General features: G+C 50.7%; 1 protein-coding gene across 7 annotated transcripts in view; it reads left to right on the top strand.

Annotated features, from left to right (window-relative positions):
- The window catches only part of CPEB1 (cytoplasmic polyadenylation element binding protein 1), a 54,288-nt gene that overhangs the window by 29,502 nt on the left and 10,549 nt on the right, over nt 1-14,237 (top strand). For 5 of the 7 annotated variants that reach the window (XM_006905303.3, XM_025050006.1, XM_025050010.1 and 2 more), the window contains 2 exons: nt 580-768; nt 12,339-12,565. In XM_006905303.3, coding sequence (XP_006905365.1) covers nt 615-768; nt 12,339-12,565 — 381 coding nt within the window. In that variant the 5' untranslated portion in view covers nt 580-614. Of the gene's footprint in view, nt 1-576; nt 769-12,338; nt 12,566-14,237 lie in introns of all 7 variants that reach the window. The other 2 variants (XM_025049998.1, XM_025050016.1) reach the window with 1 other exon arrangement.

The following is a 14,237-nucleotide window of genomic DNA, read 5'->3' as shown; positions in this document are numbered from 1 at the left end:
GGAGAGCAGAGGGAGGGAACGGGAGGGGCAGGAGGGCAGAGCTACACCAGCAGGCAGTCGCTGCTTTGGCTCTGCTGTCGGCGGAGAGGACTTCCGTCGTGCCTGAGGGCCGCCTGGCCACCATTGCCGGGGACCGGAGGGCGCTGTCTCGCAACCCTGACTTACCGGCACTGCACCCGGGCTGTTCTGAGTAGCTGTTGTTCCGTCTCTTCCCTGGGAGGCAAGTCTCCTCCCTGTCGTCCCCTTCTGCTCCTCCCCCGATCTGTGAAGGATGATGCCGCTCTCTATTGCACGGCTCAGCCGGCTGATGTCACTGGCAGCGGGAAGCATCAGCAGCCTGATCACATGCTGGCCCAGTCTGTAATGCAGACGGGATAGGGGTGTGTGTGTGGGGAGGGGGCTGCATGGCAACCGCTGCTGTTCTGACGCCCCCAAAAGTGCAGAGGCAGCGGCTGCAGCGTGCAGCCCACTTGGATGACTGGTCCTTAAGCCTGGGGAAACTGTTATTATTTATTGTTGATTATACTGGGGCAAGCAGCCCTTAACTCTGAGATTTTGCTGTCCTCCTGTCCAAAGCAGACTTCCCGGACTCTGAAGAAACAGTTCCAAGCAGGATGCTTTTCCCCACCTCTGCGCAAGATTCTCCCCGTGGCCTCCCAGATGCAAATGACTTGTGCCTTGGCCTGCAGTCCCTCAGTCTCACAGGCTGGGACCGACCCTGGAGCACCCAGGACTCAGATGCCTCAGCCCAGAGCAGCACACACTCAGGTGGGTGCCAGAAAATGAGCTGGCTAGGGGAGGGGGCGCATGGGGTGGCCAGTGAAGATATCCACAGCAACAGTTGTTCTGTTCCCCTTTGCATCCCCCCCCCTCCACAACATGGAGCTTTTTTTGCAAGAGATGGAGATGCTGCTGGCTGTGAGTGTGCAGGACAGATGGTTGCTCATAAAGGCAGGCACGGCTTCTCCACTTACCCTGACAGATTCCCTGGAGTTGTTAGTCTGCACCTGGGGTGGCCCTGGGAAAGGTCCCCAAGGTGACAGCCGTATGCCGAAAAGATCCAGATAAACCTCCTAGTGCCCTGGCCTGTCTCAGAGATGATGAAGCAAAACACTTTTGAGCGGGGGAGGGGACCTCAGGGGCTGATTACTGGACGTCCAGATTCTATTTCTCAGTGGCTTTTAAGACTAGGGAGCTATGTTTGAAGGATGGGTGGTCCTCGAGTCATGGCAAGCGAAGAATTTCAGCGTCCAGTGAGGCTGGGTAATCCTGGGATATCGGAATTGGCTTTATACAGGTTAAGAGCATTGATCCCGGAACGGGGTAGGCAGGGTAGGCGGGGTGGAGTAACTCGCCTGCCGAGGCTTTTTTTCTTTCTTTGTGTTAAGGGTATCCAAGTGGAAGAGCCACTCCTCTTTAGGATCCCTTGTCACTTGGAAGGATTCGATGGGGACAAATTAAAGAGGCTTCTTGGCCACCCCTTGAACTGCTTCTGCTCAGACCTTCCCACTGCCCGTTTATTTCCCTCTTGTGGTACAAAGGGGAGGGTTGGCCAAATGCAAGTCTTGGAGTGTTCAGGAAGAAATATGAACTTAAGAAACACTACAGGATACTTATAATTTACATATTTTACTTGATGTTAAATTATATTTTAGTAACAAGAATATTGGCAGCAGCTACTTAGGAGGATGGAAAGGTTGGGTGGGGGGGACAGCCATTTGCAGTTGGTGCTGGCAGCGGGAGTCACTGAGCTGCCACCCTTCCCTCGCCTCCCCCGCTCCAGGATCTGGCAGTCATGGCAGCAAGGTACCGTCTTGCTGATTTCTCTGGCCGCCACCCTGTTTGGCGCAGGTCTTTTTTTAGAATGCTTTGCAGAGCCTGGGACTGTTGTGTCTGCTGGCATTTAGTGCCCAGTTGTTTTGGTAAAATCTGATTTGATTGGGGGTAGTGGTTTGGGGTTGTTTTGGGTTTTTTTTGTTTGTTTGTTTTTATTTTGTTTTTTTTAACTTGTGATAGGTGGGAAAGGGTTTTACCTTAAGTAACTACCTCTAGGTTATGGTAGAACCTCTCGAAGTACTGGCCTTGAGCTGACTTAGGTTTTCTAGAAAGGTTGGTAACTGCCCCCTTCTCCTGGGGGCAAGGAAGTGTGGTATACTGTCTGGCACCCTGCGCCTGGAGACCTTGGCTTGGAGGCCATGGTCACTTCTTTTATGTGGTTCTTTTGAAGCCAACCTGGGTAGGCTGTAAAGCTGACCTTGCCCTCTGCCCCACAGTATCTGAGCTCCCCTAGGAGGTCGGCAGCAGTCTGGGCTCAGCGTCTGGCCAGGGCCCTATCTGTCACAGGTGGCAGGCGGGGTGTGGCTGCTCTCTGGCTCTGGTGTGTTGTAGTCCCGAGGGTGAGGGTCCTGAAACGCGTCACAGCACAGACGTACGGGGGCCATCTCGGAGCTTGCTGAGCTTGGCCTGGAAGTTACTGTGCAAATAGGCTGTAAAAGATAGCTTGGGCTATTTAGTCAGCAATAAAAAAGAATGAAATCCTGCCATTTGCGACCACGAGGATGGACCTAGAGGGTCTCATGCTAAGTGAAATAAGTCGGACAGAGAAAGACAAATACTGTATGATTTCACTTATATGCAAGATCTAAAACAAAATAAAGCAGAAACAGACTCATAGATACAGAGAGCAAACTAATGGTTTGGGAGGTGGGAGTTGGGAATGGGTGAAAAAGGGGAAAGGGAATGAGGTGCAGACTTCCAGTTATAAAATAAGTCACGGGGGTGTAAAGTACAGGGAATATAGTTAGTATTCTAACAACTTCGTATGGAGACAGATGGTTATTAGATGTATCATGGTGATCACGTCGTAAGGTATGTAAATGCAGAATCACTATGTTGTACACCTGAAATTAATATAACGTATGTCAACTATAGTTTAATTTAAAAAAAAAAGCTTGAGTCCAGCCATAATGTCCCCAGCGTCCCCACCACCTGAGAGCCCTGTGCTTGTAGCTGTCTGTCTCTCAGTGGGCATGGATTTACTTCACCTTCCATCTCAGGCACTGTAGTGATAAACATCACATGATTCCGTGGATCAGCGAGGGACTGCAGTCTGTGACCCTAGCATTCACAGGGACCAGAGGGAGGCCCCAGTGGCACGATCTGGCTGTGGGTAGGGTTAGTGTGGGTATGTCTTTCTCTCTGAGGGTTGAAGAAACACCCGTCCCTAATCCCCATGTTGTCCTGGGGTTTTGGAGCTGTGGTGATGGCCATCTTTCTCTCTCTGACTTCTGGGCCTTCTTGAAAAGCCAACATGAGGGTGCCGCCTTGTGGAGTGGGATGTGGCCCTCCCACCGCCAGCTGCAGTGCCAGAACGGGCACCCTTGCCAGCAGTGCGGGAACATGCAGCCCACATTTCTGTGCCTACACATCCTTCCCATCTGAAGACCAGCTAGCTCCGTTTCTTCCAGGGCGGGGAGCGGGGAGCGGGGAGGTATTTCAGCAGCTCTGGGGTCTTCCTTGCAGACAGCCTGGTGCCCTGCTGTCTCTGCATCCAGCGCAGGCTGCAGGCTTGTTCCTCGGGCTCTGCTGGGCGATCTGTTGCTCCAGGCAGCTACGGCTTCACATCTGAGCTGCTTCTACCGTCCTACGTATTCGGCAGTGTCGGGGGCAGGTTGAAGATAGCAGGACTCTCAACTGAAAAATCTTGGCTGAATTCATTCAACAGACATTGAGCACTAGCTGTGTGCCAGGCAGTATGTTAGGCACTGGGATAACCTCGTTGAGTAAAATCGTTGCCCTTGAAAATCCCTGTGACCATTAAGGGAAAACAGATGAGAAGGTGCCAAACGCAACGTGATCGTTGCTGCAATGGGATTTTTTGCACCGGGACAACCTTTCGCTGGGTTCTCAGCATGAGATGGAACACAGGGGCCTTTCTCCAGGCGCTGCGGTTCTTCTGCTGTGTGGATGTCATTGGCCTCAGCGGCCTGGCCTGCCGGAAGGCCTGAGGGTGGGATCTGTGTCTGAGTCGAGCCTGCAAGGTCAGCGGGGGCTGGGTGTAGCACTGTGTGTGCCCCTCCCTCCCTCCTAGACCTGCCTCCCTGAGACCCGATGGCATGTGCTCAAGGCCACCTCTGTCCCCCTTGCAGTGTCCGAAGTCCTACAGTGGAACAGCAGGGCTGTGGAAGCCATCCTCAGTGTCCTGGGGTGGGGCACAGTCCCTAATGACCAGCGTCGTCAACCGCTTCCTGCACTACATCCACCACGTGATTTTAATGCTTGTGCAGGCCCATGCAGTGGGCACTATTACTGTTCCTATCTGAAAGATGAGGTTGCCAAGTGCCAAAAAGCAACACAACTACCAGAATTCCAGCCCAGGTCTCTGGTTCTAGACCTCTGCTTTCTGTGACACCTGTGTTTCTGTGAGCAGAACCTTAGCGTGTTGACCATGAGCACTTAACGGTAAGGTCGCTGCGTACCACTCCGGGCTGTCCAGCCAGAGCTGACGTGTTCCCTCATGAGGTCCCTGAGGGCCAGGGCACACGACTGACGGTTCTGAGTCTCAGCTCAGTCCACAGGATTGCCTTCCTGCCTTTCCCCAGCTAGCTCTTTTGCATGCAGCATAACTCAGCGTGACAGGGGTGACCAAGCATCTCTTTGGGGGATCTGGAAACAAGGCCTCCTAATGGTGCCTTGTGCAGAAGCCCAGGGGGCAGACCATGTGCTCAGCGTCGGGTGCTGGAGGATGCATCTTGTTTCCTCCACTCTTCCTGTAGAAGCTCCTTGGGGATTCGCAGGTGTTCACTCTCTTAAGTTTCTGCCCTCAATGCGGCTCAGTGAATGCTGTGTCCCCATACCGTGTCACTTGCAGGCTCCTCATTGGTCAGCAGACTAGATCAACCTGGGGCGAGAGGAGAATTTTGTTTCTGCTGTTGCTGTACCTCCAAACAACCTTTCTGGGACAGTATCCAAAATAACGTTGGGTTCCTCCTCTGTATGACGTGGACTTTCCAGGCCCGAGGTCTCCAGCAGCTCTCCCTCAGCTGTCCAGCTGTCCACCACTGCATTTAAGCCTGTCGTGGACTTCTGACCAGCGCTCACTAAACGGGTGCTGAGTGCTGAGCCAGTGTGTGTTAATCCTGGGTGTTGGGACAAGGTCTCTCCCATTCTTCCTCCTCATGTCGACCAGCTGGATGGACAGAATCTTCAGAAATCAGTATCTCTGAGCCCCAGTAGCTTTCAGGACAGGATGATGCATTTACAGAAAGTTTTTGTCACTGGCGCATGAATTCTGTCATGGAGTCAGATTGTCTGTTGAGTTGCTTTCCATGCAGAGAGGAAGCCTGGGATACAGTGTGACAACGGGGCACCTCCTAGCAGAAAAACAAGTCGAGGTGGTCGAGTGCAGGGACAGTGCGTGTGCAGGGACGTGGGCATGTCGTCTCTTCAGCGACTCCTGTCCAGTGATCACGATTGCGGGAGAGGGAAGCTGTGTTGGATACTGTCTTGGACCTGTAGGATCCACAGTTGGTGGAGGGAGTTCGGGCTCAGAAGATCACCTCTGAGCTGGGTGTGGTGTAGAGTTCAGGTTGGGTCCTGGAATGAGTGCTGCCCTCCCCCTTCCTACCTCTATGCTTTCAGACAGATTTTGAACAGACAACCTAGAACCAAGGGTTGGGATAGGGAAGACAGGCTCCAGGTATGTGGCATTGTATCTCAGGCTAGGAATAAAAGCCCTGGTCTGACTTTTTCCTGTGACCGCTCCACTGGATGACAAGCGTGTGACAGTGGTCTCCTGGGCCTAGTCTCTGTCAAGCTGAGCTCAAGGTCAGTGTCTCCAACGCCAGCATGTAGTGCGAAGCTCTTTCCTCCATTGCTGATGCCACCGTCAGACTCTGGGTGCCTTTGTACTCGAGCAAGGAAGGCTTCAGGAAATTCAAACGGTGACTCAGCTGTAAAACCCACAGGAGCTGGCATAGGAGGGTGAAAGTGGAGAAAGTTAACAATCGGTCTAAAAATATTACTGCTGATTTGGTCTCTTGTGCCCTCTGAGTAGCGTTAATGAGCTGGGACCTTCTGCCAGGCCCTCTCCTCCCTGTGACTTCCCTGAGAGCTGTCTGTAGTTGATGCTGATTCCTGCCAGCATGCGAGTGGGGACGGGTGTCTCTGCTCCAGGAAGAGCACACTGTTCTTAGTCACTTTTGGAAGATGTACATTTGGCCACCAGGGCTAGAGCCGGCCGCACCCCCCCCGCCCCGCCCTTAAGCCTTAGGTTTATACTTGACATCTGGCCTTGATGCAGCTCTGTGCCCTGTGCAGGGGAGCAGAGTTTGAGATAAGTCACTGGCCTGCAGCACAGGGACCCGTCACTTCCACGGGATTTCAGGTCCTGTGGCGTAGAGATAGTGCCCTTCCAGCAGGTGGCCATGCCTTCGAGTTAGGAGGGGCGTCGTCCTAGCTGCTTTGCTCCTTCTCTCCTGGTCCCGGTGGGTGGACCCTTACTTAGGGCAAGCGTGGTTTCGTGGGCTAAGCTGGGAGCAAGACAGGTTCCATTTCTTGAAGTGTGGTCCCACCTTCCCCAAGAGGCCGGTCTCTCTGCTGCTTTTCTTACTTTGATCTGTACATGCTCAAAGAACCGCCTGGCTAGGCCCTGTATGAGATTGGCCTATAGAGGGACGGTCACTCTGGGGCATTTGATCAGAGCCGACAGTTTCCAGAAACTTGGCTTCTGTGGGTTAAAGGAAATATCAAACCACCTGGAAAATCAAACCACCTGGAAATATTAAACCACCTGGAAAATACTGGGTCTCCTTGTCCTCCGTCTCTCTTCTAGCCACAGTCCTGCCATGTCTCTAGCCCCTTCCAATTTAACGTTTGCAGGTAATTGTCCCACAGACATGCTGATGTGATTCAGGTGTGTTAATTCTCAGGCACCCTGATCCCTGATCTTATGTCTTTGCCGGATGGCATTGCCCCTTTGTAAGCCACCAACCCAAGCTCTTTTCCTTTTTTTCCTGTGCGGTTGAGAGAGTGTTCAGTGAGGCTCTGTCTAGTCTTCTCTCTGTACTTGAACGTAGAAGCGATATCAGTGGCAGCGAGAGTCCCAGCAGATTCTGGGGAGGATTGGTGAAGGGAGGGGGACTCTGCATCCTGTATCTATATGTGCTTAGTCATCTTTGAAGACAGTATTTGAAACTAATGGAAGGAGTATGGTCACAAATGTATGTGGCTAGTAACTGTACTTCTCTCAACCTATTTTGGTGACGGTCTGTGTAGGGATGCACTAAGGTTTTTCTGAGTTGCATCTGTGTTCTTAAATTGGTCAGCCTTGATAGAAAGGGTGCAGCCTCAGTGGGCATCCTGGCCCGAGGCGTGGGGTAGTCCCCCGCTTTCAGTACACCCAGCAGACACTGATCCCCTCCTTTCTGCCAGGTGTCAGGATGTTGTCAGTACCCTTGGTGGAGAAGGCAGAACATGTGCCTCCAGATATCTGTACAAATATACTTCAAGAGCTTGATCAAAAGGAGATTATTTCTTCTAGGCAGAGACTCCAAAAGCACTCAATTACCATTTTTTTCCCACGTGGGATTCTAGTCCTTATTATGCTCTGGTTAGATCAGTCGCCTCCAAAGAGGCAAAGAAAGTCAGATGGGAGTTGACTAGTTTTCCTTCCTTCATTAAAAAAATCTTTTTGTTTGGAAATAATTTTAAATTTACAGAAATTGCAAATATAAAATAAAAACTGTGCAGAGAATACTTGTATCCTTTTATTCAGATTCTCCTAGTGTTGAGATCACCTCCTTTGCTGTATCATTTGCTTGTTCCCTCTACGTTTGTCTTATATATATAATTTATGAACTGTGAAGAATAGAATATTTCTCATTCATACATACATCACAAAAGAGTTATCATTTCAGTCAATTTAAAATCACTACGAGACTGTCTCTGAACTGTTGTTCGTATTCTGATTTTGTCAGTACCCTTCCCTGCGTCTTCTCTCCCTTCTCTGTACACAGGCGTCTGTCCTAAGCAGCAGGCCCACGCTCCCTTTGCTCCCTGTGAGCGCAGAGTTCTTCAGCTGCCTTGAATGTTTTTCGCAATGTCCGGCTCATTCTGGCCATCACTTTCCTGAAACTGTTATCACAGTCCATGCTACTCTCTTTTATATCCATTATTTGTTCCTCGTGACCCTGTCTCCCTCCCTCTCTGCCCAGTCTTTTCAGAGATCAGACTCTCTGGGAAATGTCCTACATAGCCACCTTGGTGTCTTTTCTTCTCTTGGGTATTAGTTGCTGCTGCACTGTAAGAGCTATACTGAAATAACCTACAGTTTTTAAGTCAAGGGAAATAATTACACATGAAAGGTTTTTGGGGTGTGGTAAAGGAAACTGATTAGAAGCTTCAAGTAGCAAGCCTCAGGTTTTTCTAGATTAGCGCTTCTCAAACTTTAATGTGCACACAGACCTTCTGAGGATTGTGTTAAAATGCAGATTCTGATTCAGGTCTGGAATGGGGCCCAAGATGCATTTTTAATGAGTTCCTACAGCAGCCAGGCCCTAGAGGAGTCTTAAGACCTGGATGATTTGGGTCCCAAGGCACTTCCCTCTGCTAGGTGAGGTAGCTGATCTGTAGTTGATGGTCTTAAACTTGAACGAAGGAGAGGTATCAAGAAAATGAAGACAAGAAGATGTAGTCCTGGGCGTTAAAATAGAAAGGTCACTAACAATGGTGCATTACAGAAGTAAAGCTTGGAATGAAAAAGAATCAGGTCCCACTCTGTCACTCACCAGCTGTTACACAAACGCTTGCCCTTGGAGCCTTGGTTTCCTTCTGTTAAGATGGGGTGATGATACCCACCTTTTAGGTTCAGCGAAGATTATTTACCTAAAGTGCTTCTGACGGTGTCTGGCACGCACTAGATGTGCAGCCGGTGGACATTGCTGCTAGTGAATGGTAGGGCGATCGGACCTGGTTCAGATTAGAGCAGATGACGAGCATGGACTCTGAGCACCCAAAGAAGTGGAGTTGATTAGTAGCCAGTGTGTGTCGTCATGCCACTTTCTTTTTTGACAGGCTTATTAGATGAGGGGAGTGCTATAGAAATAATCCCTGACTTTGACACAGGAATTTGACAAAGCCTCAAGAAAACACTGAGGAAATGGTAAAGAAGAAATTGGAGGTTAATTGACAGATTCGTGGCTGGTAGAACAGACGTGCCAACACGGTAGTGAACACATTGTGATGTGCATGAGAAAGGTGGTTCCGTGGCACCCATGTGCTTTCTGACTCCTCCAGATACACTTTTTTTAAAACCTTAGTTGCAGACGTAGTGACTGGCCCATGCTGGTCATCCTTGATGTGCCGCCCACAGCCCTTTGGGCCCGCCATCTCCTCCTCGGCGTGGCTGTGCCTGCCGCTTTGTGCCATGTCCCTTGATGACCCGCGGGCCTCCCACCTGCCTCTTCTAGGATCAGCAGACGCTCCGTATCTTGTTTGTCTCTGACAGACGCGCGCTCCGACTCCTCCTCCCGCTGGAGGCTTTTCCCTTAGGGTGCCGCTCTGTCACATGTGGGCTACGCATTCTCCCCCGCCCCATCCTTCTTTCTCACTCCTTACTGATTTCCCAGTCCTTTCCCTTCTCTGAAGATCTCAGTGTCTGTTTTTGGTTTGTTTCAACCGCAGGCCCAGTTGTCACCAGGGGTCCCTTTGATGTTCACATGGATGACTTCTCCGGTATTTTAGGCTCCGCACATTCCACTTCAGACACCTAAGGTCACACACCCTGGGTCTTGCCATTCCTCCAGACTCAGTCCTCACTGTCCCCATCCTCCTCTTCGTCCCGCCTGCCCCCTGCACCCTCTCGTAGCTCTCACCCCTCGAAATGGCTGGTTTTCCATTGTTTCCAGCCTGTCGGGACTCTTCCTTCACCGATGACACATGACCTGTTTTTCATCCCTCTCCTGCTGTTTCCATCAACTCTCGTGTCCCACTTCCTTCTTAACACGCTCTTCAGAAGACAGACGACAGCCTGTGTGGGTCCGGGGTCTGTCCAGGTTCCTGACACTGCTGCGGGGAATCGCCCAAGTCTAGTTAAGCACTCAGTCTCCCTCTCAACTGGGCACGGGGTGCCAGCAGCTGTCTTCCTCAGCTGGAACCTGGTCGGCCTCCCTCCATCCCCACAGCAGATCTTCACTGTCTTCCAGTTACCTGCAGAGCAGATCTCAGCGCCTTTACTTGGTCGTCGGAGCTCTGTGCGATTTGATCGCTACCTTGTTCTTCACCACCCTGGATTCATTTTGTAAAATGTGAAGAACGATGAGGCCCTCGGGCACCGGTGCCACGTTCGGGATGGACGCCTGTGGTCTTAGTTTTCACCATGCTGTGATGCCAGGTTTTGCAGCACCAGAGGGAGCCTCGCCTAAACCTTTGCACCCCCTGCCTTCTCAGGGCGTGAGTTCCAGGGCCTGTATTTTGTGCCGCAATTAGGCAGAGGTTCGTCCAGAGAATGGGAGAAGGTCGAAAGGGTTATTTCTGATGGAGGCCAGAATCCAAGCCTGGAGAGAAGCTGAGTGTCAGCACACAGTTGAGTGCTCACGCCTGGAAAGCCGCTTTGAAAGAGCTAGTTAAAGAGCGTTTCCTTAAAGAGAAAATAGTAAACTAAACACTGAAGTCCTTGCTGCATGTGGTGCAGCTCCCCCCCACCTCCCAGCACACTGGGCTCAGACGTCTGGAAGTATAGGGCCCAGGCACACCGAGGTCGGTCAGGGTGCAGGGGGACTGAAGCGCCTCAGCGGGAGTGTGGACTGGCGCATCCACTGTGGAAGAGTATGACAGTTTCTTTTCAAAATAAGGTGTTTGTTTGTTTGTTTGTTTGTTTTAACCACAGTAAACACATCCACAGTATCGTCTGTGTTACAAAAAGTTAGAGATACACACTCGCCTGTCTCTATCTGAAAGGGAGGTTATTTGGCTAAAGGAGAGCAGGCTGGTCCTGATCCATACCTCGTCTGTCACGAATGGCCTATGTGGCTGGCACCCTGCAAGCGTGCGTTCTCTGGATTTCTGGATTCGTGCCGGGAAAGGTTTAGTCCTGCCTTTTGGGACCAATCACAGCCCAGCCAGGCATTCAGACTGTCTTGGAGCCTGAGGGGAACCAGCCCTGGTGACCTGTGTTTTGCTCAAGTTACTGGCGAGCTGGAGCCGGTCACAGCCACCCTTTATCGAGCAGCCACACACTTAAACACGTTATTTTGGTTTCACCTCATAGCCATTTCGAGGTGGATATTTTGCCCTTTCTTCAGACTAAGAAGAATACCGAGTGAAGGCTTCTTCCGTAGCCTCCTGCCTCCACAGCTGCTCGGCGAAGCCCTCCCGTGCCCCACCTGCGTGGGTTAGCGCTGCGCCTTCGGCCGCCTGTCTCCAAGGCCGGGTGTGGGAGGCGCCCTCTTCTGCTGTCCCCTTCATCCTCTTGTCTTTCGCGGCCTCTGCTTCACTCTTTTTCGATGTTTCACATTTAACTATTGCCCGTGTACTGGGCACTTTCCATCTGCCACTTAATTACCGAACCCTCCTGATGGAGTCCTGAAATAGCTGATATCCCAACTGGGACCCCATGAGGAGTGGTGACTCGGAGAGCGTCCCAAGCAGACGGACATACAGAGGAGGGGTCAGAAGTTAAGGCTTCATCCCAGGCTTCTTTTAAGCCAGAGTGGGCTTAACCACCACGTCATTCCACTTCCATCCCCAGTGTTTGACGTTTGGGGGTACATAGGAGAGCGTCTGCGTGTGCTAGAACTTTGCATAAAGGAACCCCTCAGATGAGATGACATGCTCGTGCTGTACCAGACTTCTGGAGTGTGGCGTGAAATTCCGTATTTTTTCCTGCGTAGTATTAGAAAGGTGGGACTTCTAATAAACACACTGGTAGGTCCTAAGAAAGGAATATGCTTTGGGCTGCCTAGTTGTGCTCAAGGTGTCTCCTCTATCAACATGGGCCTGTGCCGTCTGACGAGCAGCTGTGACCAGGGTCCCTGGTGGCACGGAGTTTCCCACATGCTGGCATTGACCCTTGAGCCTGGGTTGCAGCAGGACTTGTGCTGCACCTGTTACAGTAGGACCTCTGGGCTTCAGAACGCTGTCCTGTCATTCTCCCCTGGGCCCTGGCGGCCAGCGTTGGTACTGGGCGTGTATCTGCTCACTATTCTCCACCTGGTTCTGCTGTACTCTCAGTGGCCTTGCCTTGGTGTCCCTTGTTGAGTGGCTGTGGGAGAAGAGCGAAGGGCGATGGGCTGGGAAGAAAAATAAGTGGTCACGAGGCTTCCTTTTTTTTTCCTTCCTAGTGCTGAGCATGCTGCACAACCCATTGGGCAGTGTCCTGGGGAAGCCCCCCTTGAGCTTCCTGCCTCTGGACCCACTTGGATCTGACTTGGTGGACAAGTTCCCAGCACCTTCAGTGAGAGGACCCCGCCTGGACACGCGGCCCATCCTGGACTCCCGTTCTAGCAGCCCCTCTGACTCAGACACCAGTGGCTTCAGCTCTGGATCAGATCATCTCTCAGATTTGATTGTATGTAGCTCAATGGGGAGCGGGGTGGCAGGGTTAGGGAGCTCGATGTGGAGCGCGTGTCCACAGAATGCAGGCTGGGCGATGCGGAGGCCATCGTGGGCATGGGCAGAACGTTCTGTCCTCGACAGAATAGCGGATGCCTTGTATAGCCACTGAGCAGTCCGTTGCCGGACCTGAACTGAGAACTGTCTTTTCACCGGTGACTCTGAGAGCTGTTGGGAAACAGTTAATTCCAAAAGTAAACTTAGGGGTCCTAGCAGTGTTCTGTTTTCTGACCTACATGGGGTTTTCTTTAGTTTTTAAACAGTATTTTTATGTTTATGTATCTTTATGTATGATATTTCAAAAATTTTAAGTGGTGATTTAAAAAATCACATGTTAGTACAGGCATATGCCATTTCATTGAGCTTCACAGGTGTGTTTTTTTACAAACTGAAGGCAAGCAAAAAGACTATGACTCACTTTCTTGCAAGACTAGTGGTCTGGCACTAGACCCACAGGCACTCTGAGGTGTGCCAGCCATTAGCAGGCCTAGGATTTTAATCCAGATCTGACTGACTCTGGCTTCTGAATTCTTTTCACTGACCCATGCCAACTCTCAGTCAGAGGCCATGATGAATCTATGAAATATGGGGTCAGAGTTAATTTTGCATCTGTGCTCGTTACATGCAGCCATGTGTCTGACATGTGGCATGCATGCCAAGAGGAGTTGGCAAGTGGATTAGAATGAGAGGAATGGGGATGGTAGAAGGAGGCGCTTGAGCATGGCAGTGAGAAACCCTAAAATAAAATGTGGTTCCAGGTGCCTTCTGATCCCGGCTCCTCTCCCACTCCACTGAGTCCTCGAGCTGACTGCTCGATGAGTGGAATGGCTGATTGTCCTGCCCTCTTCTCTTTCACGTCCAGGACTGGCAATGCTGGTTGTGGTTACAGTTTCTCATTCATAGCACGACCTGTTAGCACTCACCGGCCTCTTGTCAGCCTAACCAGGACACGGGAGCTGGTGTTGGGGCCCCGCCTCGCACTGGTTCTCTCTGTTCAGGCTGCTTCCAAAGGGGCAGCCACAAGCAGGGTCCTTTGCTTCCCGGCTGCAGCTCCCCCCTGTAGACTGTGGTGAGATGAGGGGCTCCTGGTTCCATCACATCACTTCCAATAGGACTCCATCTTAGAAATTCACTCCATAACCAGCCTTAATATCCTGAGATGATATTTGAAGAACTTTCTCGGATACCTCACCCTGAGGCTTAGTTGATAAAGGGATATGGGCAGACAACTCACAGAAGAGGAACTAGATGCAGTATTTGAACTTTTAGGAACTACTCTATTGAGTGATTATTTTAATTTGATTTTTTGATAACGCGGTATCATTTAAAAAACCTACTTAAATCAGTAGACTTCAAAGCTTTGATACAAGCTTGCACATTCATACATTTGTGGTAGAACACAGAGCACTCATGGAAAGTATTTTGACACTCTAGACCCAGGAATCTGACCAAAGAAAACACAAAATGTGAAGAGGCTATACCTTAAGACATTTGTTTATAATTCTGAAAACTTGGAAAGAGCTAAATGTTTAACAGTGGAGGACTAGGTCAGGGAAATGTAGCTTACTCTGTAAATAGAATATCATTAATTTATTAAAAATGGTTACGAAGACGATATTACAAAAAAA

The sequence above is a fragment of the Pteropus alecto genome, unplaced genomic scaffold (genome assembly GCF_000325575.1).
Source record: "Pteropus alecto unplaced genomic scaffold, ASM32557v1 scaffold60, whole genome shotgun sequence".
NCBI classification, from domain to species: domain Eukaryota; kingdom Metazoa; phylum Chordata; class Mammalia; order Chiroptera; family Pteropodidae; genus Pteropus; species Pteropus alecto.
This window is presented reverse-complemented; position numbering and strand designations above follow the sequence as displayed.